The 25,942-nt window shown below is 52.1% G+C and overlaps 1 protein-coding gene across 1 annotated transcript; it reads right to left on the bottom strand.

Moving 5' to 3' along the window:
- Window positions 1-1,345: 1,345 nt before the first annotated feature.
- LOC147412948 (olfactory receptor 10AG1-like) lies at window positions 1,346-25,751 on the bottom strand. Its single transcript, XM_086480820.1, has 8 exons — window positions 25,659-25,751; window positions 24,199-24,255; window positions 21,872-21,978; window positions 11,005-11,056; window positions 10,763-10,900; window positions 10,147-10,243; window positions 5,215-5,483; window positions 1,346-1,978 (listed from the first exon to the last, which is right to left on the bottom strand). Exons 1-8 carry the CDS (start codon window positions 25,749-25,751, stop codon window positions 1,346-1,348), a joined length of 1,446 nt encoding a protein of 481 aa, XP_086336946.1.
- Window positions 25,752-25,942: the final 191 nt, after the last annotated feature.

Genomic DNA, 25,942 nt, shown 5'->3' with positions numbered 1-25,942 from the left:
CCGTTTGATCAGCTGAATACCTCTAGAGGATGCCCTGGACATAGGGAATAGTTACAGGTTCAGTGGTACTACCCATGGGCACCTTCTGTCTTTTAAGTTGGCCAACGGAATTTCCCACCAGCCTCTAAGGAGATGCCCCCAGATGCTGCCCTGTGCCTAGGAACTGCTCCATCAGAGCTTGCAGTTACCAGCATGCATCTTGGTCACCTCTGGCACCAAATGTGTCACCAAATGTCTGTGCCTGAGCACCTTCCTCCTGCCCTCCATTTCCAGTAACGAGCAAGGGAGCTGAGACAAGGAGCTCACGTGCAGGAGCCTATCTTGTGCACGTCTGAACGGAGGCAAGAGGGATCCCCCCTCCTGCGGGTTTGTGGTGGGCATGGGATGAAGCTAACCCCTCTTTTAGCCCTGGGGACTACAGACCCAGGATGAGATGCCTCCCTTGAGACAGCTGAATCCCTTCCCTCAGTCCAGGTGAAGGAGATGCCTCCTTGTGTTTTAGAAGAGTCCAGGAAGACCCACCGCTGAATCGTGAGGTCCAGACAGGCCCCCCTCACTTTCTAAACTTCCTCTCCAAGAGGAGTGTCGGTGCAGCTCAATCCAGCCTTAGCCCCCGACTGCAAAGAAGAATTTGGAGCCTCGGTTCTAGCAGACACACGTGTTCTTGAGCTGCCTCCCCTCATGAGTGCCAGAAGGTCAACTGCCCCAAGGGCGTGTGTGGCTGTGGTGGATGTCGGAGCTTTCCCCCCGGGAAACCTTGCCAGCTGGAGTTAAAGCACAACCAACACAAACTCCAGAGGTCTATTCCAGTGCTGGACTCTTCCCCTGGTGATTGGGGTTTTTTATTCTTTATGTCAAGTTAGAAAGCATTAGACAACTACGTGGACGAGATCATAGCAGGGGAACATGACTTTCATGTCTTTTAACTTTTTACAGCTGATTCCACGCTGGGACACCGTAGGTAGTCTGTGGGGTCCATCAAGCGATTTCTCAGCCCTGAGGGCAGTCATCCCTTCATCGATTGTTTCACCCTCTGTGCCCCATTGACTACTGACCATCCTTTGAGGATTTCCCTTTACCGTGTGGTTGGTCAGGCACAGCTTGAAGTAGCTACTGGCGTTAAGCTATAGAGGGACACTGAAGATGCTCTGGAGGACAAAGATGTCATGGTGGGGCATGGCATAACGGGAGGGCCTCAGGAGACCTTTCCCCTTCTTGAGGAAGATGAAAGCCAGGCTGGACACAGGGTTTTGTTGGAGCAAGTACGGGGTGCTCTATTCAGGCCACCATGTACCCCAGGGAGAGTTCTGGTACTATTTGGGACTCTTTTGCATACTCTGTAGTATCACTTTGTCCAGAGGAGTCTCTTCAAGGCAATTCTCACTTCCTTATTCCTCAGGCTATAGATGACAGGGTTAAACATGGGGGTCCCAACTGTGTAAAGCAGGGCAAGGTATTTGTTGGTGCCTATGGAATCCCTTGACCGTTGCTTTAAGTAAACGACTGTGGCCAAGCCGTAGCAGAGCGTCACCACCCAGAGATGGGAAGAGCAGGTGGAAAAGCCTTTGTGTCTGCCCAGAGCCAAAGGTATTTTCAGAGTTTCCCTGGTAATTTTAACGTAAGACACAACTATGAAGGAGAAGGGAAGGACTCCGAATGCCAGGATGATGGTGTACAGCATCCCTTGGTTCCAGAAAGTGTCTGCACAGGCCAGTGCCAGCAGAGGGGGGAGGTCACAGAAAAAGTGGTGAAGGTGATGAGATGCACAGAAGGGCAAAGTGAACTCCTGGTGGGTCTGTCCTACTTGCACTGGTAAGACAGTCAGCCACGACCCCACCACCAGCCTGATGCAGAGACCCCTGCTCATGATGAGGGCATAGTGCAGGGGGTCACAGAGGGCTGTGCAGCGGTCGTGGGCCACGGCAACAAGGAGAAGGCACTCAATGCTGCCCCACAAAACCAGAAAATACAGTTGGGCAGCACAGCCAAGACCCTGAGGAGAAGGGCCTGGGCACTACGAGGGATGCCAGAGGAGCCGGTGGTACACGCTCACTGTGTGGAAGGACAGCTGCAGATGGGGCTGCAGAGACGGGGCTACGCTAGGGAGTGTGTGGCCACCCAGACAAGGGACATGTAATCCCCCTTGGCTCGGCACTGCTGTGGCCACATCTGGGTGACCAGAGTCTGGCTTTGGGGCTGCCTTGCCTGGAGGAATGGAGAGGAAAAGGAAAGCCTGCCGAGGAGATCTGCCAGGCTGGAGTTTGGAGCCAGTGCAGGAAGGATGAAGGTTCTGGGCTTCTTTAGCCTGCTGAAGTGGAGGCTGAGGGCACTACAGGAGCAGCGTGCACCTGCTTGAAGGGTGGTTTCAGTGATGATGGAGATTTTCTTGGTAGTGGGAAGAGAAGGAAACCTCCACAAAGTGCAGCTTGGAAGGTTTAGACTGGAGGGGAGAACAAAAGAAATGTCTCACAGAGGGTAGTCTTGCAGTGCAAGAGGTCCCCCAGAGGGCGTCTGTATCAGCCTATGGCTTTGTGTTTCATGGAATGGCCAGTAAGAGTGGAGAGACATGAGGGAAGGTGTAGAAATTGTGGGGTGAGAGCTGGGTGGGAAAGCAAGCAGGGTGTCAACAGCCTGAAGGGAAAGAGGGGCAGGCTTGGGGCAGGGCAGGACAGCCTGCAGGAGAGATGGCCAAGGGCTGTAGCAAGGCTGAAAGGTCCAAGAGGCCTGAGGTCTTGGTCCTCTTGGCTAGAGCAGTTGCCTCTGCCAGCGAGGCTGGTGAGATGGAACTTGGAGGGTGTCAGGATGGGCCTTGGCAGGGCCTGAGGGTCAGGGCTTGGCCTTTCTGCTTCCTAAAGCAAAGCAAAGGGTTTTCTCTGCATTCCAGCCCCCTGCACAGGGCCTTGGCCTGCCTGCAAGCATGGCCTCCAGTGATCTGCTCTAAGGAGGCCCTGGGGAGGCTTTGTCAGTAAGGGCCCTCAGGGGGGGCAGTCAGGGCTTCAAGGGACTTCTGGGCTTTGCTTCTGACTTTGACTTCTGGAGAGGTTTCTTCAGGCTTCTCTCAGTACCTGAGGGTCATGGAATGAGCCCCAAATGCCTTAACGAGCTGTTTACATTGTTGTCATTTTCTTCAAGTCTTCAAAACTTGCATAGCTAACTGGAGCTGTTTCATAGTGTAGTTCAGGAGGAAGATTTCAAAGTGCATCTAAGAAATTTATTTTTTATTTTAAGGGTTACACCTTCTGCCTTTTCTTTCAAAGAAGGGGTTAGAGCAGCATTCTCCAAGTGCTAACGATCCCGAGGGTCTCCTCAGGAGGTCTGGACTGGTCAGAAAGGCATTTGTTTGAGGTCTGACACTGTTTGGACAACCTTACTCCTCACCTCCCCAACCCCACCGTTTTCCTCACTGTCCCCTGGAACCTGCATCACTTTTTGTGACATCAGCCTTCTCCCCTGCAGTCTGCAGCTGGATGTTACAGCTCCATTGCATCACCTCCTGCCTGCTCTCCTGACAGACCTGGCTGCACACGGGCACAGAAGAACTTTCCTGATGTGCAAACAGAGAACAGTGAGGTATGATGAAGTTTCATGAACAATAAAACACACGCCCAAGCACATGTTCTATCCAAGCTGTCTCTGATGAGGTTGAACTTTGTACAAGCGATAATCTGAGGAGAAATATTTGAGGCAGGTAGATACAAAATGAGAGCTATAAACACAATGAAAGTGTTGTCTAAATAGACAATTAGACTGTTGAAAGACATGTAAGATTTTACTCCCTGAAGCTCAAACAGCAACATAGGTGAGAATCATCTGAATGAGCAAAGATTAAGGGAGGAGGAAGCTGGAGAATAATGGGAAGGGCCTTTGTCTGGCCAGTCGGCATCTGAAAAGGTGACTTCAGAAATGGTCATTGGATCCTGGGCAGGTGCAAATATCTGAAAGATTAAAGAAAGTAAATACACCGTTGGACAGGCAGAATAGTGGTAGTGAAGTTACAGGGGAAGATGGATATTTCTTTATTGCCGTCCTAAGCATTTATTAAGGCATTTATTGTCCTCATAAGTTGCTCATTTCTCTTGTCTAGGCTCTTGTCACTGCCCCCAGAGAGCCTTTCCACAGAGACCTGTGTCCCTGCTGGCCTGGCTGGTTCTCCCGCGCCCTCCACATGCTCCCCACATGGCCCCAAGTTTGTGGTGCTGCTTTGTGGGCTGAGGGGATTCAAGGGCCCGTAAGCCATGGGAAGGCAGTCCCGGGCAGATCCCTATGGATCATGGACCGTCTCCAGAGTCACTGGGCACCCAAAGGTGAACTCTCAGCACCGGCCCTTTCCTGACACATCACCCCGTACACTCCTCCCCTGAGCCCATGGAGAACCCAAGCACAGCAGCACAGCCTCATGGCGGGTATTTCTTCAGCCTGTCCCCATTTGCAGCTTTGGAAGACCTCCAACCTCCAGACACGAGCACTGAGGAAATGCCCTTTTATTACAGAGATACAGCACAGCAGACCAGCTGTACCGTCGTGCCAGACGCACGTCTAAAGGCCTCTGGGTCAGACAGGCTGGGTTCCTGCCTTTGGAGAAGTGGAGTGGCTTCAGACATTCCTGAGCAAAGAGAGTTCTCCTGGGTGAAATGCCCAAAGCCCAGGAGGTTGCTGAGAGAATGGGAAATCACTTGTGATGGCAGGTCATTGCTGCTGAGAGACAAGTGATTGAAAATGTTTCTTCAGCGTGTCCTTGAGCTCCTGGTTCCTCATGCTGTAGATGAGGGGGTTCACTGCTGGAGGCACCACCAAGTACAGAAATGACACCACAACATCCAGGGATGGGGAGGAGATAGAAGGAGGCTTCAGGTAGGCAAACACATCAGTGCCGATAAAGAGGGAGACCACGGCCAGGTGAGGGAGGCAGGTGGAAAAGGCTTTGTGGCGTCCCTGCTCCGAGGGGATCCTCAGCACAGCCCTGAAGATCTGCACGTAGGACACCACAATGAACACAAAACAACCAAAGCCTAAACAGGCACTGACCACAAGAAGCCCAGCCTCCCTGAGGAAGCCTGAGTGGGAGCAGGAGAGCTTGAGGATCTGGGGAACTTCACAGAAGAACTGGTCTAGGGCATTTCCATGGCAGAGGGGCAGTGAAAATGTACTGGAAGTGTGCAGGAGAGCATTGAGAAAGCCACTGCCCCAGGCAGCTGCTGCCATGTGGACACAAGCTCTGCTGCCCAGGAGGGTCCAGTAGTGCAGGTGTTTGCAGATGGCAACGTAGCGGTCGTAGGCCATGACGGTGAGAAGAAAATACTCTGCTGTGAGCAAGAAGGCAAACAGAAAGAGCTGGGCAGCACACCCGGGGAAGGAGATGGCCCTGGTGTTCCAGAGGGCATTGGCCATGGCTTTGGGGAGAGTGGTGGAGAGGGAGCCCAGGTCAAGGAGGGAAAGGTTGAGGAGGAAGAAGTACATGGGGGTGTGGAGGTGGGGGTCACAGGCTATGGTGGTGATGATGAGTCCGTTGCCCAGGGGGGCAGCCAGGTAGATGGCCAGGAAGAGCCCGAAGGTCAAGAGCTGCAGCTCCCGTGTGTCTGTGAATGCCAGGAGGAGGAACTGGGTGATGAAGCTGCCGTTGGACATTTGCTGCTGTCAGGTGTGGGGGACTGTTCTAGGAGGCAAACAAGTTAGGGGAGACTTTCCAAAACATGAAAGCCAGTTCCCATACCCCCTCTCCCATCTACACACACACACAGACACTTTTCTAGAAACTCTTCCTTCAGCTCTGTGGCTGGAGCTCTCGTTGGTGTCTCATGAGGAGCAGGACCTGTGCCTGCTGGCAGCCAAGGCGTCAGCCCTGCTCTGCAGCAGGGGGTTCACTGGAACAGAGGGGGCAGAGACCAGTCCTGGGGTTCGACTTTGTCAGCAGAAACCACTCCTAATGCAAAAGGGCTGGTCAGCACCTGTACTCCCCATGCCAAGGAACCAGGAGGGCAGAAGGCAGTGGGAGAGGTTTGAGGGGGGTTACATCTCTCCCATTTCCCCTGGGTAGTTTTCCTGGATGCCAGAAACCCTCAGCACTCCTGCTGCACTGGAAGGGAATGGCAGAGCCCTGTGAGGCAGGAGGATTGCCTGTGCTTAGTGCAGAGGGAGGGGAGCTGGTCTGTCCCTCCACCTTGTGCCCAGCTGCCCTGGGCTTGCACCTTTCTCAGGTGCAGGAGGATCACAATCCCATGTTACCCTGAAAAGCAACTCGACCCTGCTGGGAGCAGAGGGATCCAGTGCACACCACTCAATGTCCCACCCTTTCTCAAGGTCCCAGCACCCCACTTCTATCCAAGGACACTCTTGCCTCATTTCACCAACTCAACAGTATTTCCACAGCTCTGAAGTCTTTCCGTTCTCCACATGGCATTCAGATAAAACGGAGGTTCTACTCGACAGGTTTGCATCCTGGAGGGCAGCTCAAAGCGAGCAAGGACACCTCAAGGAGACAGCCAAGTGCCCTAGAGACGGCATCTCAAAAAGGAAGAGTCAGCTCCTACTCTGGCTCCACGGACTGCATGGACCAGACCCTAGGAGGTGACAGGACAGCTGGGACACTCGTTCCCACGGACACACCGGCATGGGAGCACACCCAAGATCAGTGTGTGACTCTGCAGATGAAGCTCCCATCCCCAGAGAGACTGACAGCAAGAACAAGAGGACAATGCAAATAAGAGAGAGAAGGGAAAATGCAGGGAGGGTCCAGCTGAGAGAGGCCAGGGCAGAGGCAGCCGCGCACTCAGGGCAGCGTCCCCCTGCCCCAGCTGGGCACGCCACCTCCCAGACCCCAACATGGCCGGGCAGCTGCTCTCAGCCCCTGTGCTCTGCAGAGGGCCCTGGGCACAGGGCTGGAGAGCTGCAGCACGGCTCTGCTGGAGCTCTGGCTGCAGAGGAGCTGCTTCATGGCTTGGACCCCCGGAGCCCTGAGGGCAGAGGCTTTGGTGGGTGGGAGGGGAGGCAAGGGGGCTGGCTGAGAGGAAGGGCTCTGCATGGGAGGGGAGGATCGGGAGTTTTCTGAATTCTCCCTCCCACAACATTCCTGGTTTTAGTTTCCTCTCATTCCCAGATCATATCCCTGCTGCCTGGAGAGTTTTCTCCTGGGAGGTGTTTCCCTGTGCCATGCCTTTTCCCTGTGAGTGCTCATAGACCCCATCCCAACCGCTGTGCACTCACCTTGGCCCTACAGACACTGCTTGCAGGTCACCGGCTGGATGCATGTTCCTGTTTGCAGGTGGAAAAGGGCAGGTCAGACCAACACTGCTGGGTCCAGCAAAGGTGATGCTGGTGCTGTCCGTAGGCAGAGGAGTGGCTGGAGGCACTTTCGGAGGCTGCTGTCAGACCTACTGGGGACTCTCACTTACAGCTCAGCAGGCTGAGTGACTTGTTCAAGCACGAGAGCTCCTTTGCCTTTTCTCCCCCCAAATCCCCAACAGTAAGAAACTGAGAACACAGACTCAGGAGAGCCCCTTACCTTTGTAGTGATCCCTGCCTTGCCCTTGAAAAGTGCCCTCAGAAATGTCCTGAGGTGATGAGGAGCTGTGAGGAGATCTGAGCCACACAGCACCCTCGTGAAACCAGAAGGACCCTCTCCTGCCACCACCTGCTGCTTCCACCCACAGCTTCTCCCTGCGCTGCTGTTGGGAGCTCCCTGGGCGGGCTGAGTGCTGACCCTGGCAGGAGACAAAGTCCCTGGAATGGCACAGAGTCTGCTGGGATGCAGGGACCCTGCTCAGAACGAGAGTCCTGGGCACCCTGGCTGCACACCCGGCTTCACACTCTGCAGCCAACATGCCCTGTCCCTCTGACAGTGCAGCAGGGAAGCTGCAGGCTGTGGGGTGGGCCAGCTTCAGGAGATCGTTCCAGGCACTTGCACCGTCCTTCAGCCACAGACTTACCATGTCAAGGGCTCTGAAGATTTTTCTCCAAGCGAGCTCTCCTCTCTCCTCCCACCCCACACTGCCTTTAACCTCTCTCTGCCTGGCTCCTCTCCCCTCCCTGCCTGCAGGCAGCACCCCCAGCCTTGCCCCTGGGCAGAGCTGTCTCTCTGCAGCGCTGCCCGCTTGCCAGCAGCTCCCTCCATCCCAGGAGCCCAGCCCAGCTCAGCAGCAGGGGAGCAGCCCAAGGCAGCCCTTTCTCTGCCCCCTCTGGGCTCCCTCCAGCTGTCCCTGGGGCTCCAGGGGAACCTGCTCTCAAACAGGCTGAAGTCATCCTGAGGTTTTTCTTTCTCAGCTGGAGAGAGAAAAGATTTCAGAGACAAAGTTACATCTAAAAATCACCTTTTTTTGTCTCATTATCAGACAGGAGATGGAGGCAGTGACAGGCAGGGACCTCCTTTACCCCTGCTGAGGGAAGAGATTCAGCTGAATCAATGGAGACATCTCACCCTGCAGTTCTATTCCTGGCATTTGAAGGAGACTCAGCTCCCTCCCATGCCTGCCACAGACCCACAGGAGGTGGGATTCCTCTGGCCTCTCTTCAGCTCTGCATAAAATAAGCACCTGCATTTGAGAAGTCTTTTCTCAGCTCCCCTGGGAATTCCTGGAGGTGAAAGGCAGGAGGGAGGTGTTCAGATGCAAACCCCTGGCCACATCTGAGTTGCCAGAGGAGATGCAAGAGGCACACAGGTACCTGCAGGCTCTGATGGAGAAGTTCATAGAGACAGGGCAACATCTCAGGGATCATATATGAGCGTGGTGGAATTTCCTTTGGCCCAGGGAAATGACAGCCCTATAAAGGCCAAAATAATCTTTTCCTGCTCATCACGCTCATGGCCGGTTATAGAGGTGATCCTACGGACTATTTCGGTTGTCTGCCATAGGGACAGCGAGGTCTCTCTCTTTTCACCAGCTGGATTTACTAGATCACCAGTGACTACAATGGCATTTCTCCCATGTTCATCCCCACGTTGCCTGACAGAATTCAGGGCAGCTACTGCATTTAATGCTCAAGCCCAGGCCCCCAGAGCTACATGAGGTGCCGAGGCTGGCAGGGACAGCACAGGACCTACAGGAAAGCAATTCCCATTATGGCAGGTCTGTCACAGAGGCCCCAGACAGCATCGATGAGAGCTTGACTTGGTGCCCGTGTGCCATTGACTGATACGATCGATGAGTCCTCAGATGCCAGGAGAGCGGCAAGGTCTGTCCCTTCTCTGCCCACCAGCGTCAGGCATTGCATGAGCACAAAGCAGATCACACAGGGGTCTTTACCGGCTCCTTGAGGATAAAATCCATGCAAAGACCAAGAATTTTAACCGTATGCCTGGATACTGTGTCTTCCAGGACAGCGTCCTCCAAGCACAGGAAGGGTCCATATCATAACCCAACTGGAACTCCAAAAGGAATTCAAGGGCACAAAGATGAATTTTTGGTCCTTCAGGAACTGTTAAAGAAGAAAAAGCGATAATATAGGGCCACTGCTGAATTTAGTGAGAGTAGGTGTGGATAGATCTGAGATAGTCTATGTCCCCTTTGCCTCAGTTGCCACCAGCAAGGTCTCCAAGGCCTTTGAGCTTTGAGGCAGGGACTCTGGAGGAGAAAAAACAGGGGTGGATGGGGGTCAAGGCAGGGGTTACTTGAGCAAACTGCACTCTTCCCAGGCCACGGGACTGGAGAGGCTGCATCCAAGGGAGCTGAACTAGAAGGCACTCGTTCATCAGAATTCCAGTAAGAACAGCACTCAGACTCTGTGAGGTATCTTTTAACCCCCTATTGATTAGCACTGACATTATAAGGAAAGAATCATGCAGATAATCGTAGGTCCCTTTAACTGATGGGAACCCCAGGGCATGTGGCACTGAACGGGCCTTCGACCTGAATGCAGCAAACCATGCAGACCCCATCCATAGAGGACAGGCCCCAGTTTTGGTCATTCCAGCTGCTATAGGATTTTCTTACGAGGAAACAACTCTATTGATCATCTCTACAGTCAAATGAAAATGATTTTTGCGTGAGAACTTTTTGGTGCTGGGTTAGGTAGAGGCAAGGCCACGCAGGAGGTGTAATGTCCGCTAGAGAGTGGGAGCTGCCTCCAGGCTCTTGTGTGACCACATGCTGCTGAGGTTGTCCTGCTTCCAAGGGATCTGGGCAGCACAGCGCCGGTTTGAAGGCCACGTTGTACGTGCAGCACAGCGCAGCACAGCACTAACTGCCCGAGGTACAATGGTGTTCTGGTCAGGATCAGTGCCCAGGTTTCCCTCTGAGAAGTCTGTGCTCCCCTACGGTGACACAGCTGAGGGGCTGTGGCCCAAATACAGACGGCCAGGAGGAGCCCCCATGGCTTGTCACAGCCCTGTGACATTTCTGCACTAAACAAGGCGTGGTGGGACAGCTTGCTGAGCACTGGTGCTGCGCTGGAAGGATACAGGCTGTGCCAGAGGCAGTGGCAAGGAGGATGAGGGTGGGGGGATGCCCCCAGTGTGAAGGAGCAGCTCAGATACATGAAGCTCCGCTACAAGACTGGCAACAGGTGGTGTTATCTTGTGTGAGTGAGGGTTAGAGGAGAAGACAGTGAGGGTGACACTGTCTTGGCAGTTATGAACTACTTGATGAGGGCGGGTAGGCAGAAAAGGTCTGGGAGTGTCCAGGTTGATGAGCAGGTTCCTGTTGGGAAACAGGAAGGGCCCTGGCAGCCCCTGGCCATACAAAGCCACCCAGTGCCAACAGTGTGGAGGCTGCTGGGATGACTTCTGAGCAGAGATGCTACAAGGGCCACCAAGGGGGATGCTCCCCTGGACCTGGTCCTGGCAAACAAGGAAGAGCTGCTCAGGGACGCTATAATCCGTGTCAGCCTTGGCTGTTGTGACCAGGGAATAGGGGTGTCCCAGGCAGGAGAGGGGCGCAAGGAAGTCCAGCAGCAGAACACAGACCTGGGACTGCAGAGGAGAAGACTTTGATGTCCTCAGGAGACCGACACAAGTGGGGCCATGAGAAGCAGCTCTGAAGGGTGAAGGTGCTCAGGCAACCTGCTAGGCCTTACAGGACAGCCTCCTCCAAGCAGGACGAGGAATGGGCCGGTGAGCAGACTGGACCTGAAAGAAGATGCCAACTGGAACCTGGGAGCAGGGAGCAGCTTCATTCCAAATGGGAAAAGGATGGCTGGGTAGCGGTAACTACAGAGGAACAGGTAGTTGAAGCTAAGTCTCTACCCAAAGAAACTTCAGCCCACCCGGAGGAAATAAGAGCTCTGCTGAGAGCCCCAGGGCCAGGAAAAGACAAAAGGGTAACGATCCGGATAGACTTCAAGTGTGCTTTTGGAGTTGCACACGGCCGTGGAGCTATTTGGAAGGAAAGAGGACTTTCATCTGCAGAAGGAAAACATATTAAACCTGCAGATGTTGTTTTGAGATTGTTAGATGTTGTGTCCTCACCAACTGCAGTGGCTATTATGCACTGCAGAGGACATCAGAAAGGGAATACTGTCCATGAACTGCGAAATAAATTGGCAGACCGAGGGGCAAAGGAGGCTGCAGAACCAAGCGAAGTATTAAATTTAATTCCTGAAAGAACTTTGCCACTACCAGAACAGGTAAAGGATGACGACAAGGATCCAAAATTAAGAAAAGATTTAGATGCACAAACAGAACAATAAGGGTGGATTAAAACTCAAGATGGGAGAATAGTAATTCCTTTTCATATTCTATGGCATTTGGTAAAGTCAGAACATGGTCAAACTCTTTGGGGAACAGAGGCACTCTACACCTTTTTATCTCGACAATTTGTGGCCAGAAAGACGTTACAGAAATCAAGTCATTTACCGAGAGGTGTGAGCTCTGTTTAAGACATAACCCAAAGACAGAGACTAGAGTTAAATTTGGGAACACAGGAAAAGGGAATGTACCAGGCTGAGGGTGGCAAATAGATTTTTCAGAACTCCCTAGAAAAGGAGGGTCCAGATACCTCTTAGTACCAACTGACACCTTTTCAGGATGGCCTGAAGCCTTTCCATGGAGAACTAATAAGGGCAGGGAAGTAACTAAGAACTTCCTAAGAGAAATTATTCCAAGATTGAGAGTACCTGAGACAATGTCCTTGGATCGAGGACCTCATTTTGTATGTCAAGTAGTTCAACAGGCTAGTAAATATTCGGGAATAATGTGGGAACTCCACACGGCATCCCGACCCCAAGCTAGTGGACAGGTAGAAAAGATGAATCGCCTCATTAAGACACAATTAAGAAAAATCTGCCAAGCAAACTTTCTAAGGTGGGACCAAGCTTTACTTTTAACAATAATAAGATGAAGAACAAAACCCAGAATCAAATAAAAGGTTAGCCCTTTTGAAATAATGTATGGCAGGTCATTTCCAACTCACTCTAAAGGTGAGAATCTTCAACGCGTAGGCTGGAGGTCAGGACCTGTAGCCTTCATGAAACACCCCCAGGTTTCTCAGCATCGGAGCGACCTTGCCCTTGCCTTTGCCTGCCTGGGACAAAGGGATCTCGTGGCACAAGGGCAGTGCTGCCAAGAGCTCTGGAGTGTCCCTCTGCTCCCACAATCCCAGAACCAAGGAAGCTGGAAGGCAGCCAGCTGCCACCTTTTCTGGGCTTCCCCTTCATGCTTGGTTTTAGCCAGCAGCTCCTTTCTCAGCCATGCCAGTCTCCTGCCACCTTTATGTGACTTCCAGCATGTCAAGGTGGAACATTCTGGGTTGTGAAGGGGAAATCCTTGAGCATCAAATATCTCTCTGCACACATCTGTTCTGCTGGCTGCAGTCCATGGGATTTTTCCAAGGAGGTCCCTCAGTAGGTCAAAATCTGCTTTCCTTAAACCCTGATCTTTGCCTTCTTCCCTTTTCAATGCATCCTCCAAACTACCTTCTTACCCTGGACTTTTCAATTCCTAACCAGCTTTTCCTTAGTTGTTCATGTTGTGGATTAACCCCCACAAGATATTAGGCACCACCCTGCATCTTGCTCACCTCCCTCCCCCAACCTCAGTGGGACAGGGGAAGAGGAAGGGTAGAGTAAAACAAGAAAATTTAAGATGGTGATTTCGGGTCATTGGCCTGTGTCGCGGTTGGGACGGGACACGCCAAGATTATATGTAAGAAGGCAGCCTTTAAGTCACAAAAGCCAGGATGGCTGAGATGGCGCAGCAGAAAAAGCATACCCTTTTATAACCTTTCTTATCTGTCCACCCGTTCATGCACTGTGGCTGCTAAAATGATTCGCTCAATAGCTCTGTCCATTCACCTCTATTCACACACTGATTGGCTGGGCAACTACTGTATTTCCCACTTCATCTTCTGTTCTCTTGCCAAATTTCTGCTCTGTGGTATTCACTTGTTTAGTCTCTTCTTGCTCAGTCTCTATCTCCTCTTCAAACCTGTTTACAACATTCTTCATCCCCTTCTTTCATCTTCTCACGGGTATACTGGAATGCTGTTGAGGCCAACTTCATCTTCTTCGGTCAGGCTATCCCCACAGATACCCCTGGAGAACCAAGATAACGCTGGCATCCCAGCTTCTCTAATGCATCTGTGAAACCCTCCCAGCATCTGTCATCGTAATTAGATAACTACCACAAGACCAGCTCCAGGGATGGCTGCATCCATAGACAAGCAGGAGAATGCTGATGGATGGTGGCGCTGCAGAAATAGAGCTGCTTGTGAAGTTTTACTAGGATTAGTAATTGGTGGTGTGTGTGTTAATTAGAAATTAGTTAAATCATGTTGTACCTGAGTGCTTGAACAGTGGAAGAACCCCATGTAAAACCACGTTTGGGGTACCCCAATCTAGCTCAGACATCTCACGTGCATCAATAACTATTCACCTTTTGTAACTCTGTACTTTGTGTCCCAGCCTCTCTCCTCGGTCAGCACGGGTCAGGTGCAAATTTTCACAACCCAAGTGACGAATTGCCACCACTGCAGTGTGGCAAGGTCTGGCCCTTCTCTAGCCAGGAGATGCAGAGCAGTCCAGGAACACACGGCACATCACACCCCGGTCTCCGCTTGTGTGCCTGCAGTCTCAAACTTCTTTTTTTAAGTTCCACCAACCTTTCCTCACCCCCGTGATAATAAAGTCAAGGAACAGAGAAACACTTTTCCCAGTGGGCCTGGCAGCAGCACCTTCTCCTTCCTGCAGATCACCTCCACCTCCACCAAAGGCCCTCAGGGGCAGCAGAGACCACACTGACAGCAAATCCATTTCTTGCCAGGGCTGCACTTCCCAGCCCTCTTTCTCTCTGCCCTGGGGACAGCGGGATTTGCTCCCTCCCTTGGCATCCAGTGACATCTTTCTTTGTCCATCTGCTGCCCACTCGGCCGTGTCTCTCCTCTGAAGCAAAGCCTTTGCACACATGGGGTCTTGGACCCTCTGCACCAGGTTTCCCAAAGACAAGTCAGGGCTTGGCCTGCAGCCACAGCTGAGGTGCTACAGCCCAAACATGCCCTGATGCCCTCAGCCAGGGGCACAGCCAGGACGAGCTGCAGCCTGTGCTTTTTGACATCGATGGCGTGACTGCCAAGGCGTGGTAGAACAAGTGACGTAGCTTGCGGTGCTGCAACGGGTAGGGACAGGCTTTTCAGGACAGGCAGGCTGGAAGGATCAGGAGTGTGGTTTCACTGAAAGTGAAGAAGCTGCTTGGATGTACGGAGCTCCTCTGTGGGGCAAGTGAAAACTTTGGTGAGCCCTTGTGAGTGAGGATCAGAGGAGGTGACTCTGTGGTAGGAAATGGAGAACGCACAGTCAGGGTGGAGAAGTTGGCTTAGCCTTTTCTAAGCAGCCCAAGGAAATCCCTGGATGCAGAAGCCCGGGCCTCACTGGGGAGTTTAATGACCCTGGAATTTCTGGAAGGGGAACACCGAAGCCTGTGAACAGTGCAGGCAGTTTCTGGAGCTTCTTGGGACAACTTCTTAGCACAGCTGACAGATGGGCCAACAGAGGTCATGCAAACCTGGATCTGATCCTTTCCAGCAAGGAAGAGCCAGTCAGAGATATGAAGTGCATTGTAAATCTTGGCCATCGTCACCTTGAATTATCAGGGTCCCTGCTCCTGAGGAAAGTGAGGGAGGAAAATAGGAGAGTGTGGATGCCGGACACTAGAGGAGCAGACTTTGGCTTATTCTGGGGAGTTTCAGTGGGGATCCAGTGGTCAGCAGCACTGAAGGGCAGCAGAGCTCAGGACAGCTGGTCTTCAAAGAGAGCATCTGCCAAGCCTAGAAATGGTCTATGACAAATCTCAGTTTAAAGATGAAAGTAAATGCAAGGGCATCATAACGAGCTGTTACTGCTTCAGAGAGAGTTAAAGAAGCAGCAAAGATAACATGGGATCCCTTCTAAATTTAGTAAAAGCAGGTGTAGAGAGATCTGCAATATTTAGTGTGCTCTTTGACTCAGTTCTCACCAGCAAGGTGTCCCAGGCCTTTGTGCCTCAAGGCAGGACTCTGGAGGAAAACAGCCAACAGTGAGTAGGAATCTAATGAGGAGCTCCCTGATGAACTCCCATATTATGGGTCAGAAGGGCCCGAATGTACAAATTTCTGTGTGCACACAGAGGGAGAGAAAGTGTCATCAGCTTCCTGGTCGTATCCATGGCCTGTGAGAAAATTGTAACGTTTACAGACCAGCGTCAAAGTTCAAATAAAGAGGACTTCTCACACACTTATTACACCGAGGTCTTTTCAGCATGTGGTTCAACTTCTGCTTAACATCTTCATTCAAGGGTTGATACAGCTGCCCACACAGAGGTGACCTCTGCCTCCAAGATACACGGGGTCAGCTGAAGCCTGAACATGGTACTAGGAAATGTGACCCCCCAGGGCTGGTGGGAGCATTTCAGGAGCAGGAGCTGGTGGACAGGCAGGGTGGGCCAAAGCATCTGCGTTGGGACAACTGATTTCTCTCCCTTGAGTAGAAAGCTAAGCCTGGACAATTGCACCCAAGCTGTCCAGTGTTGGAGGAGAACAAGAAATAAGGGGGTCTAGATGCTGTGGAGTCTACAAAGAACATGCTCCTGTAACTGCAACATGTTGGGATTAGTGCAGGCTGTTCAAAAGAGAGGAGGGAGCTCATGACTTCAGGGCATGACTCGCTGTGAGTGAGTATGGACAGAGTCCAGGGCAGGGAGTGCTTTGGGGCTTCTTAGAATTGGTGCTTGACACAAAAACGGGTTTGCTGTTGGTGTGAGGCCAACGGAGAGTGGACTCCAGAGGAGGTAAGGTGGACTTAAGATACAGCAGAGGATTGTATTTTCTTTTTTATTGAGCCGTGTCTTCCTTTCTTTTCTTTTTTTTGGCAATTAAGAAACACCCTCCTGAGTATGGGTGCAGTTCATTCCCCAGGTAAAACAAGGAGAATCTGGTGCCCATGGGCTGAAACGTGCAGCTGCAGGCTGTGGTGGAGAGAGCTCAGCTTTGAACAAAGGTGCTGTATTTCCTAAGTGGCTGATGAGAGAAATGTGGTGTTGGAGGTAGGGACGAAGACGGGACATTGTCTGACACACAGGGTCCTGACTTTCCTGCATAGTCAGACTCCATTTGGAGATGTTCAGTTTCAACACCAATTCGGAAATCGCAGAATTCACATGATGTGTAAGCAGGCCAATGAAGAAAAGTGGAGGAAAAAGATATTCTTTCTTATTGTTATTTACTACCCAAATCTTTTCACTTCTGAAATCGCTCTAATTAACTGTGTAAAAACTGAGGTATTAAGTTATGCCCGGAGCTTGGGGTGGTTAGGGCATTTTGGATTTGAATGAGCCCTGTGGTGCCAAGTTCCTGCCCTGCAGATGCTGACAGTGGATTGAACTGGCCTCTAGAGAAGTGACAGTCAGCAGCAAACCTCCAAATTTCTGCGGGTGCTAGTGGTGCCCACTGAGGGCTATCACTGAAGGCCACCACTGAAGAGACCGTGGAGGGAATGAACAGAAAAGGGACTGTCCCTGGGGGCTGATGAAGCAGGAAGTCACAGACACTGCTTACAGGTGGAAAATGGAATGTTCAGGTGACTGTGAATCCCCTTGTGGTGTTCCATCAAGCAGGGTGTTCATGCCCTGACCCCCGTACCCAGAGAATGGGGATCCTTTCTCTCACAGGACGCTCAAGGCCCTTCCTGGGGTCAGTGAGGTATAGGGGTGGGTGATGTCAAGTGCAAGACAGCGGCAGGACTCCTCCCAGGCTCTGCATAGGGTGGGGGAGAAGGCAACAAAGCGCTGTGGTGGTGAAGAACTGGTGTCCTGTCAGGGGCCTCAGTGGAAGAGACCACAGCCATAGTGGAAAGGACAAGGATTTCAGTCCTTTTGGGGGGTCCCAAGCTCAATAAAGGGGCCATCCCCACCACAGGCTTTACTCTGTTTTGCTGTGCCTGTTTCTCTGCAGATTTTAACCACCACCCCTGCTTCCCCGCCTCACTCTGACCCCATCCTGTCCCAGGCTTTAATGATGCCTCTCTGTCTTCACTGACTATTTCTTCAAACACAAAGCTCTGATTTTCTGAGGTTTTGCCGAGGGCTGTGAGTTCCCCATAACCTGTGCAGCTTCTTCCAAAGCCCTGCTAATGCTCCTCAGTCACCAAAGATGTCCCAGCCCCCAGACTCACTTGAATCCTCTACGTAGCTCCATGTCCCAGCACTGAACTGCACGTCCTCCTCCACCCTCTGCCTCAAAATCAAAACTCAACCTCTTTCACTCCACTAGGACACCCTCCCAGCCCCCACCACCCCACATCAGCTTCCTTTCTTTAGCACTCACACTGCCACACATACACCTCTCTCTCCCCGCACTCCCATGTCTCTCCCAAACCCTCCCTTCTTTCCCTGCAGAAATAGGTCCTCAGCACAGGAGGTCTGTGTGTCCTCCACGCTCCAGAATTTTTCCTGGGGTCCATCCAAGTGTGGGGAGTGAACAAGGAGAAGAGAGAAAAGTCAGCTGGTGGGGCATGACTGAGCACAGCCACACCCAGCAGCGGGCATTGCCATCAGCCAGGCTGACACATGCACACAAGATGGAGGTGTCCCTGCCATCCCTAATTTGCACCAGAGGGGCCTTCCTTCCTGCTGTATTCCCAGGACAATGCTGCTCTTCTCCTCGTCCACCCACAGACAGCAACTGCTTTCTATGTCTGGGCTCAGACATGGTTTTAAGGATTTGCTGAAGCCGTTCGCCATAACCTTGTTTCTCCCTGACATCCCCCGACCCTCTCTCTCACACCTACACATGGCCAATCACTGCTGCTCAGGGCCACTCACTCTTCAGAAGAGGCCTTGAGCTTCCTGGATCATTCTGGTGCTTGTAATAAATGTCCTGGTTCCCTCCAGAGCTCATGGTGAGCTTGCTTGTCCATGAAAGGGTCTTTAGGACCTCCTGTTCTGAAACAGCTCCCTTTTTGTGATCGTCTGTGCAGAAAGAGGATGGATGCCAAGTGGAATGCTGTAAGAACCTCATGAGCTACCCCCACGGCTCTGTCCTTCCGGCAAGGAGTCTGTCCTGAGAAGGGGATCTGCTCTCTGCAGAGGCAGATGAGCAGTGTGCATGCCACCAGGGGACACAAAGGTTCACTTCTGCAAGACCCCTCCTTCATCTGAACGGCTTTGGAGGTGTACTGCAGGATGGGATGTCAGGCCTTATGTGATAACTACTGATGTGATTGCCCAGAGTTGCTACTACAGAAGCAGGCTACTACTTAATATTTTTACTTATTTCCATAGATACTGCCACTCTTAGGGAAATCACAGAAGCAGAAACACCTGAAGGATTGTTGATGCATTATCGACAGAAGACCCACCAGGTTTGCATCTCAAGAAATGGGGTTGCAGGTGAGGGGAAGGATGATTTGAGCACTTCCATGGGATTTGGGAAACTGACGCCTGCTCTTTTCTCCCTGTCTCCTGACACCCTGCCCTCCTCATTGAGACGTGTGAGGAACTCCACCAACTAAGTCTGAACTCACAGCTGTGTCAGGAAAGTTATGTCTAAGTGCAGCCAATGATGTCCTGCCAACTCAAGATTTGAGCTTCCATTTGAGGCCAAAGGATTTTAACTCACACTACCTCCGTCTTCCCCCTGACACTGGCTACCGTGTGACACAACTGTCCTGGATCTCGAGGCAGGATGGGCAGGAAAGTTTAACTACTGGACTGGAGCTTTTACTCTTGTTGGAAATGGGAATGCAGCAGGCTTGAGCCAAGAGGCCCAAGAAACCCATTTCCCATCGGGCCTGCTAAGGAAAACATCCCACAGGCTGTGGGACCTTCTCTACTGACTGAGAAGTTGTGAGTCTGGACGATACAAATTCCCCTATTTTTTCCTCTTTCTTTGTAACTTGGCTCTCAGAATTAATGTGTTGAGGCTGCTTTGCCACTTTGAAACTGTGCCTCTGAAAAACTAGCCCAGCAGGGCTTTTTCCTTTTTCAGCCCAACTGTAGATGCAGAACTGAAGTGTGTTTCCAGATGTGGAGCCGCTTTTCAGAATGTCTGTTGCAAGAGCGGAACTAACTGAGCCTGCAATTGGAAATGGGTGAAGCTGTGTGGCTTCAGAGTGTATTTGGGATGCATAAACTATGAAAAGGTTGTGAAGGAGAATGGGCCCGAAAGAATCAGGAAAAGTGCCCATCCAGTGGAGCTCTGCAGAAGGAGGCTGGAGCTGTACAATACCTGAGGCAATACAGGTGGGATGAGGACGTAGAGCAGACTTTTGTAGGGAAGGCTGTGCAAGAGGGCACCCTGGCTTCAGCCGGCTAAAACCAGAGACCAGGCAGTGTGCTGAGGGGATGGGGAGAAGTGTCCTGGGTTACAAGGGTGTGGACGAGAGGAGCTTGGAGAGGGTGAGGGTTCAGAGATTCGAGGCAGTCCTTTCAAGATCTGAGCAGACTGAGCTTTGGCTCCAGGATAAAATAAAGTTATCCCAAGGATGTTTTGGACTTAGTGGTGCTATCACTAGTAGCAGTAACAGGACAGCACTTCTAAGGGAACTCCTTCTTATGCTTAATGATGATGGTGAACTAAAACTCTTTCATTTCCTTCCCAACGCTTATTCTATATATACAAAATAGCTATAACTCTCAGCAGCTAGCCTCTGGCACGAATCTCTTAGAACAGTGTTTTTTTCTCTCACTGCTACCTCTTTGTTAGCATTTCAAGATTACAGCTCTTGGAAAGAATTGCTGCTCAATCACACCTGCCCTGTGTCTTTTCTCCCTACTTCCACCAGGAGGAGGAGGTAGAGTAGGGGAGCTGTGGGGTTTTTTTATCCAAAGAAGGCCGAGGGACAGATGCAGATGAGTGCAAAGGAAAAAAGCAAGGCAAAATTTTCCTGCAGTGGACAGGTACAACAGCATCACTTGCATTTCCGACCTCTGAAGTCATAACTTAGATGATGAGTGCCTGCAAGTTCTGAGCTCCCTTCATCTGCCCTGCATTTCAGCATGGACAAGGGAACTAACCCAGTCAAAAAGATTCTTCTGATTCTATTCGCCACCTAGAACATTGCATGTGTCAGGAGACAGGCCCATACACCTAAAGAAGAATCACGCTTTGCTGGGCAAAAAACATATTAGGTGTTCCCAGGAAAGCCAGGAGGCATGGCATAGCGATCCCTGGGTTCAAGGAGCTGATCAAATGCCTTGTCTCTGTTTCTGCCATGGTGGATTCAACGCCCAGATCATGTGCAGACTCTGTACCTGGATGCTGGTATTGGTTGAGCCACCTGCTCTGAAAGGATGAACGAGGTAGGCTGTACTTTCTGGAAGGTGTTATGATAATAAAAGTGAAGGATGGGGGGAGCAAAGGATGTGGTCAGGGGTGTTTGGGGGCACCTGTGAAGCAGCCCAGCACCTGATGTGAATTACTCCTGTGGTCAGGGAGAACCTGAGAGCTTTCCCTAACTTGAAAACATGAAGGGGAAGGAAGGACAGCCTCATTCAGGCTGGAAGGGACCTCAGGAGGTGTTTCAACCAACCTCCCCCTCGGAGCAGGCTCAGACCGGAAAGGGCTTTATTCAAACATGTCTTAATCACCTTCCAGGACTGACACTGTACGCACTCCCTGGGAAAGAGCTTCCAGCACTTGACTGGCCTCATGGTGCAAAAGTTTCTCCTTAGATCTAGCCTGACCCCTTTGCTGTTTCAGCCCATTGCCTCTTGTCCTTGTCTCTTGTGCCATGGACATGAGTCTGATTCAGTCTTCCCGCGAACTGTGCGAGGCTGCACATCTTCCCCTCAAGAGCTTCTCTTCCCCAGGCTTAACAAGCCCAGCTCTCTAGGCTTCTCCTCACAGCACAAGTTCTCCCATCCTGACTGTCTTGGTGGTCCTCCACTGAAGTGGCCCCAGTTTGCCAAGGGCTCGCTGCCTTTGTGGGATGTGAAAACCCAGGACAAAATTCTGGGTGTGGTATAAAAAGTACTGAGCAGACTGGCTGTGCTCCTGCTCATGCAGCCCAGGATGCTCTTGGCCGCCTTTGCTGATGCCTCACTTTATTCCTCAGGTAACCCAAGGACCACCAAAGCCTTTCCCACAGGGCTGCTCCCCACCTAGGTAGTCCCTGGCTCCTGTCATTGCAGGGGCTTAGTCCGCCTCAAAGACACAACTTCCTGGGTATCATGAGGTTCTTGTTGTCCCATTACTCCAGCTTGTCTTTGACCTTTGGCATGGCAGCCCTGCCCTCCAGTGAGGCGTCTGCTCTCCTCAGTGTGATGTCTTCTACAAAGGTTATGAAAAAGCACTCTCTGGTCTCCTCTGGGTCATCACAAACACAATAACCTGGGCAGGTTAAGGTACAGAGCCCGGCAGGACACTACTAGGTCCTGGCCTCCAGGCAGAGCACCATGCATGGACCATGTCCCTCCATGGTTGACTGTCCTGGTCGCTATTTTACACATGTGCTTCTCCACCCAGGCAGACCATAATACCCTATTTTGGACACAGCAGTATTGCAGGGGATGATGTTGAACGCCTTGTTGACTTGCAGGTAAAAGACCACCACTGCTCTCCCCATGTCCAGCAATCCCGTCCTTTCCTCACAGAAAGCAAAGAGGATGGACAGGCACAAGCTGCCCTGGGTAAATCCCCTCACCTGCTTCTTCAGACGCACAGAAATGGACACACTCTGGGGTAGAGCCTTTAGTTCCCTTGCTCAACCCTTGGACATTTCTGAAAGGTGCATGCAACGTTTCAAAGCTGCCAGTCACCAGGGGGTTCTCCCAATCTCCATGGCCTTTCAAAGATGGTGGAGAATGGCCTCACTGTGACATCAACCGGTTCTCTCTGCTCCCTGGGAAGCCACCCCTCCTGTCCTAAAGACTGGTAAGGATTGTGTTAGCTCAGGTGACCCCTGACTTGATCCTCATCCACTACTGGTGCTTCTCCTCCAAATTCCTGCCTCGAGTCACAGAGTCCCGGGAGAAGGACTTGCTGGGGAAGACTGAGGCAAAGAGGACGCAGAGAATTTCACATCTCTCCCTTACTAAATTCAGCAGTGGCCACACAGTATCTTGGATTCCTTTTTAACAGCTTCTGAAATAGTAACGTAACAGCTCGTTATTTACATGCCCTTGAATTGCCTTTCTGTTGCAGACTGAGTTTCAATGTGGACTACTGCTGTGCTTGGAAGGTCCCAGAAGACTGGAGGCTTGCCAATGTGACGCCCATCTGCAAGAAGGGCCGGAAGGAGGATCTGGGGATCTACAGGCCCGTCAGCCTAACCTCGGTACCAGGCAAGATTCTGGAGTGGTTCATCTTGGGTGCGCTCCCATGGCAAGTGCAGGACATCCAGGGAGTCAGGGCCAGCCAGCATGGGTTCGTGAAAGGCAGGTCCTGCTTGACCAACCTGAGCTCCTTCTGTGATCAGGTGACCTGCCTAGTGGATGAGGGGAAAGCTGTGGATGTTGTCTACCTGGACTTCAGTACGGCGTTTGACACAGTCTCCCACAGCATCCTACTGGACAAGCTGGCGGCTCATGGCTTAGAGAGGTGCACTCTTCACTGGGTTAGAAACTGGCTGGATGGCCGAGCCCAGAGAGCGGTGGTGAATGGAGTTCAATCCTGTTGAGAACCAGTCACAAGCGGTGTTCCCCAGGGCTCAGTTTTGGGGCTGGTCTTGTTTAAGATCTTTATCAAAGGCCTGGATGAGGGGATGGAGTGCACCCTCAGCGTGTTTGTAGATGACACAAAATTAAACAAGAGTGTTGATCTTCTCAAGGGTCGAGAGGCTCTGCAGAGGGATCTGGACAGGCTGGGTCAATGGGCTGAGGCCAATGCCATGAGGTTCAACAAGGCCAAGTGCTGGGTCCTGCCCTTGGGTCACAACAACCCCACGCAGCGCTACAGGCTTGGAGATGAGTGGCTGGAGAGCTGCCTGGCAGAAAATGACCGGGGGGGGGGTGCTAGTCAAGAGCCAGCTGAACATGAGCCAGCTGTGTCCCCAGGTGGCCAAGGCAGCCAACAGCATCCTGGCCTGTATCAGCAATGGTGTGGCCAACAGGAGCAGGGAGGTGATCATGCCCCTGTACTCAGCACTGTGAGATCACATCTTGAGTACCGTGGCCAGTTTTGGGCCCCACAGTATAGGAAAGACCTTGAGGTGCTGGAGTGGGTCCAGAGAAAGGGAATGAAGCTGGGGAGGGGTCTGGAAAACATGTCTTATGAGCAGCGCCTGAGGGAAAGGGATTGTTGAGCCTAGTGAAGAGGAGGCTGAGAGGAGTCTTTATTGCTCTCTACAAGTACCTAAAAGGAAGTTGCAGTGAGGCTGGTGTTGGTCTCTTCTTCCAAGTAACTAATGACAGGACAAGAGGTAATGGCCTCAAGCTGCACCAGGGGAGATTTAGATTGGATATTAGGAAAATTTTGTTTCCTGAAAGAGTGGTTAGACATTGGAACAGGCTGCCCAGGGAGGTGGTGGAGTCACCATTCCTGGAGGTGTTCAAAAGACGAATAGATGTGGTGCTTAGGGACTGGTTTAATGGTGGGCATGGTAGTTTTAGGATAATGGCTGAAGCTGACGATCTTAGAGGTCTTTTCCAACTAAAATGATTCCATGATTCTGTGCTGTCCTTGAAAAGCAGCTGTACTGAGCTCAGCCATCATGCAAAGGCTCTGCTTCAGAGCAGAGAAATGGCTTGGACAAAAGAATTTGGAATGTCTTTCTATCCCTAGGATACGAAATCCAGAATGAAATGTCTAAATTCACTCAACTAAAGTCATCTCCCCAACGTGGAGAAACTAGATCGTTGCTTCTCACCTTCCAGGTGTCCTGTGTAGTGACAGGAGAATAGAGGTTATTCTCATGCCCAACTCTCTTTCGATAGGAGAAAAGACACAGCTGGCAGTCAGTGTCACTGCCCAGCTGAGGGAGGCAACCTCAGTGAGTCCTTCAGCCTGTTTCACAGCAGGTTCCCCTGGAGCCCCTGGGACACCTGGAGGGAGGCCAGAGGGGGCAGAGAAAGGGCTGCCTTGGGCTGCTCCCCTGCTGCTGAGCTGGGCTGGGCTCCTGGGATGGAGGGAGCTCCTAGGAAGCAGGCAGAGCTGCAGGGAGACAGCTCTGCCCAGGAGCAGCTCCTGTGCAAAGCGCAGCAGGGCTGAGGGCACTGCCTGCAGGCACCAAGAGGAGAGAAGTGAGGCTGAGAGAGAGCTTAATTCCAGTCTGGAGGGGAGGATGCTGAGAGTTTATTGGAAAAGAAATTTTTACAGCCATCTGCATGGTAAGTCTCTGGGTTCAGGGCAATGCAGCTGGTGTTTCTGGAGGGCTATCCAAATCCTGGAACACCCCACAGCACATAGAATCTTTCACAAGGATTCCAACAGTTTCTCTAGTGTAGAGGAGGAGGACGTGCTGCAGGTGAGGGACTCCCTGCTGCCCCACCAGATGCACTGGGCATGATGGCTGCCTTCTCTCAGGGACACCTGCGGGGTGTGAAGGTAGGTGTGCAGGCAGGGGTGCCCAGGGCTGCCCTTCAGAGCAGGGTCCCTGCCCCCCAGGGGCTGTGTGCCAGAGCAGGGACTCTGCTGTCTGCCAGGGTCAGCTCTCAGCCTGCCCAGGGAGCTCCCCACGGCGCTGTGGGGAGATGCTGTGGGTGGAAGGAGTGACCCCCAGCAAGGGAAACCCCTTCTGCTGGCAGGGGGGAACTGCGTGGGTCAGGGCTGCTCCCAGCTCCAGATCACCCCCACAACATTTGCAGAGGCTCCTTCTGGAAACAGCACGTCAAGGAACTGTTCACCTGAAAGAGAAGAAATCTGGGCTGTGAGTTTTGTCCTCTTGGTTTGCTGGGTGGGCAGGGAGAAATGGGAATTTCTTTCTGCGTTGTGCACCAGGCCTTGAGACCCCATTTGTTGTTGGGACTTGTCTGAGCTGCTCATTAACCCCTGCCCACACAGAGATGTCCCTGGGCAGAGCTCTGCTGCCAGGAGGTGTCTGCAGGGCAGAGCTGTGGACGTGGCAGGTGGGATGGGGTCTGTGAGTGTGAGGAGGGAGGAGATGTGGGGACAGAGAAGCAGGTCCTGGCCAAGACAGGCTCCAGGAAGCAGAGACATGGGCAGGGAGGAGGAGAGAACGGCTCCCAGACATGCTGTGGGAGGGGGATTCAGGCATCTCCCTGCCATCCCCTTCAGTGCAGATGCCTTCCCTGGAGCAACCCCCTGGTCTCCTCACTCACGCAGCAGAGCCTCTGCCGTTAATGTCACGGGGATTTGGTCAGGAGTTACCTTCCCAGCAACCTGACCACCACAGAGGAGACACTCTCGAGTGTCCGACTGCGCCTTCCTCTCCTGGCTCCAGTGGCAGGGGGACTTTGGCATCTCCTCCCTGCTGCCCTTGTTCTTGCTGTTACACTCACTGTTGTGTGGGGTTGAGGACTGAAGTGCAGCTGAGACACCAACATGTACTGTCGTTGTCCTAGTTTTGGCTGGGATAGAGCTTTTTCTTCTTCCTAGGAGCAAGAGCAGTGCTGTGTTTTGGATTCTGTATGGGATTTGGTATGAGCAGAATG

Source organism: Leptosomus discolor, unplaced genomic scaffold, assembly GCF_034619465.1.
Source record: "Leptosomus discolor isolate bLepDis1 unplaced genomic scaffold, bLepDis1.hap2 HAP2_SCAFFOLD_35, whole genome shotgun sequence".
Classification (NCBI taxonomy): domain Eukaryota; kingdom Metazoa; phylum Chordata; class Aves; order Leptosomiformes; family Leptosomidae; genus Leptosomus; species Leptosomus discolor.
This window is presented reverse-complemented; position numbering and strand designations above follow the sequence as displayed.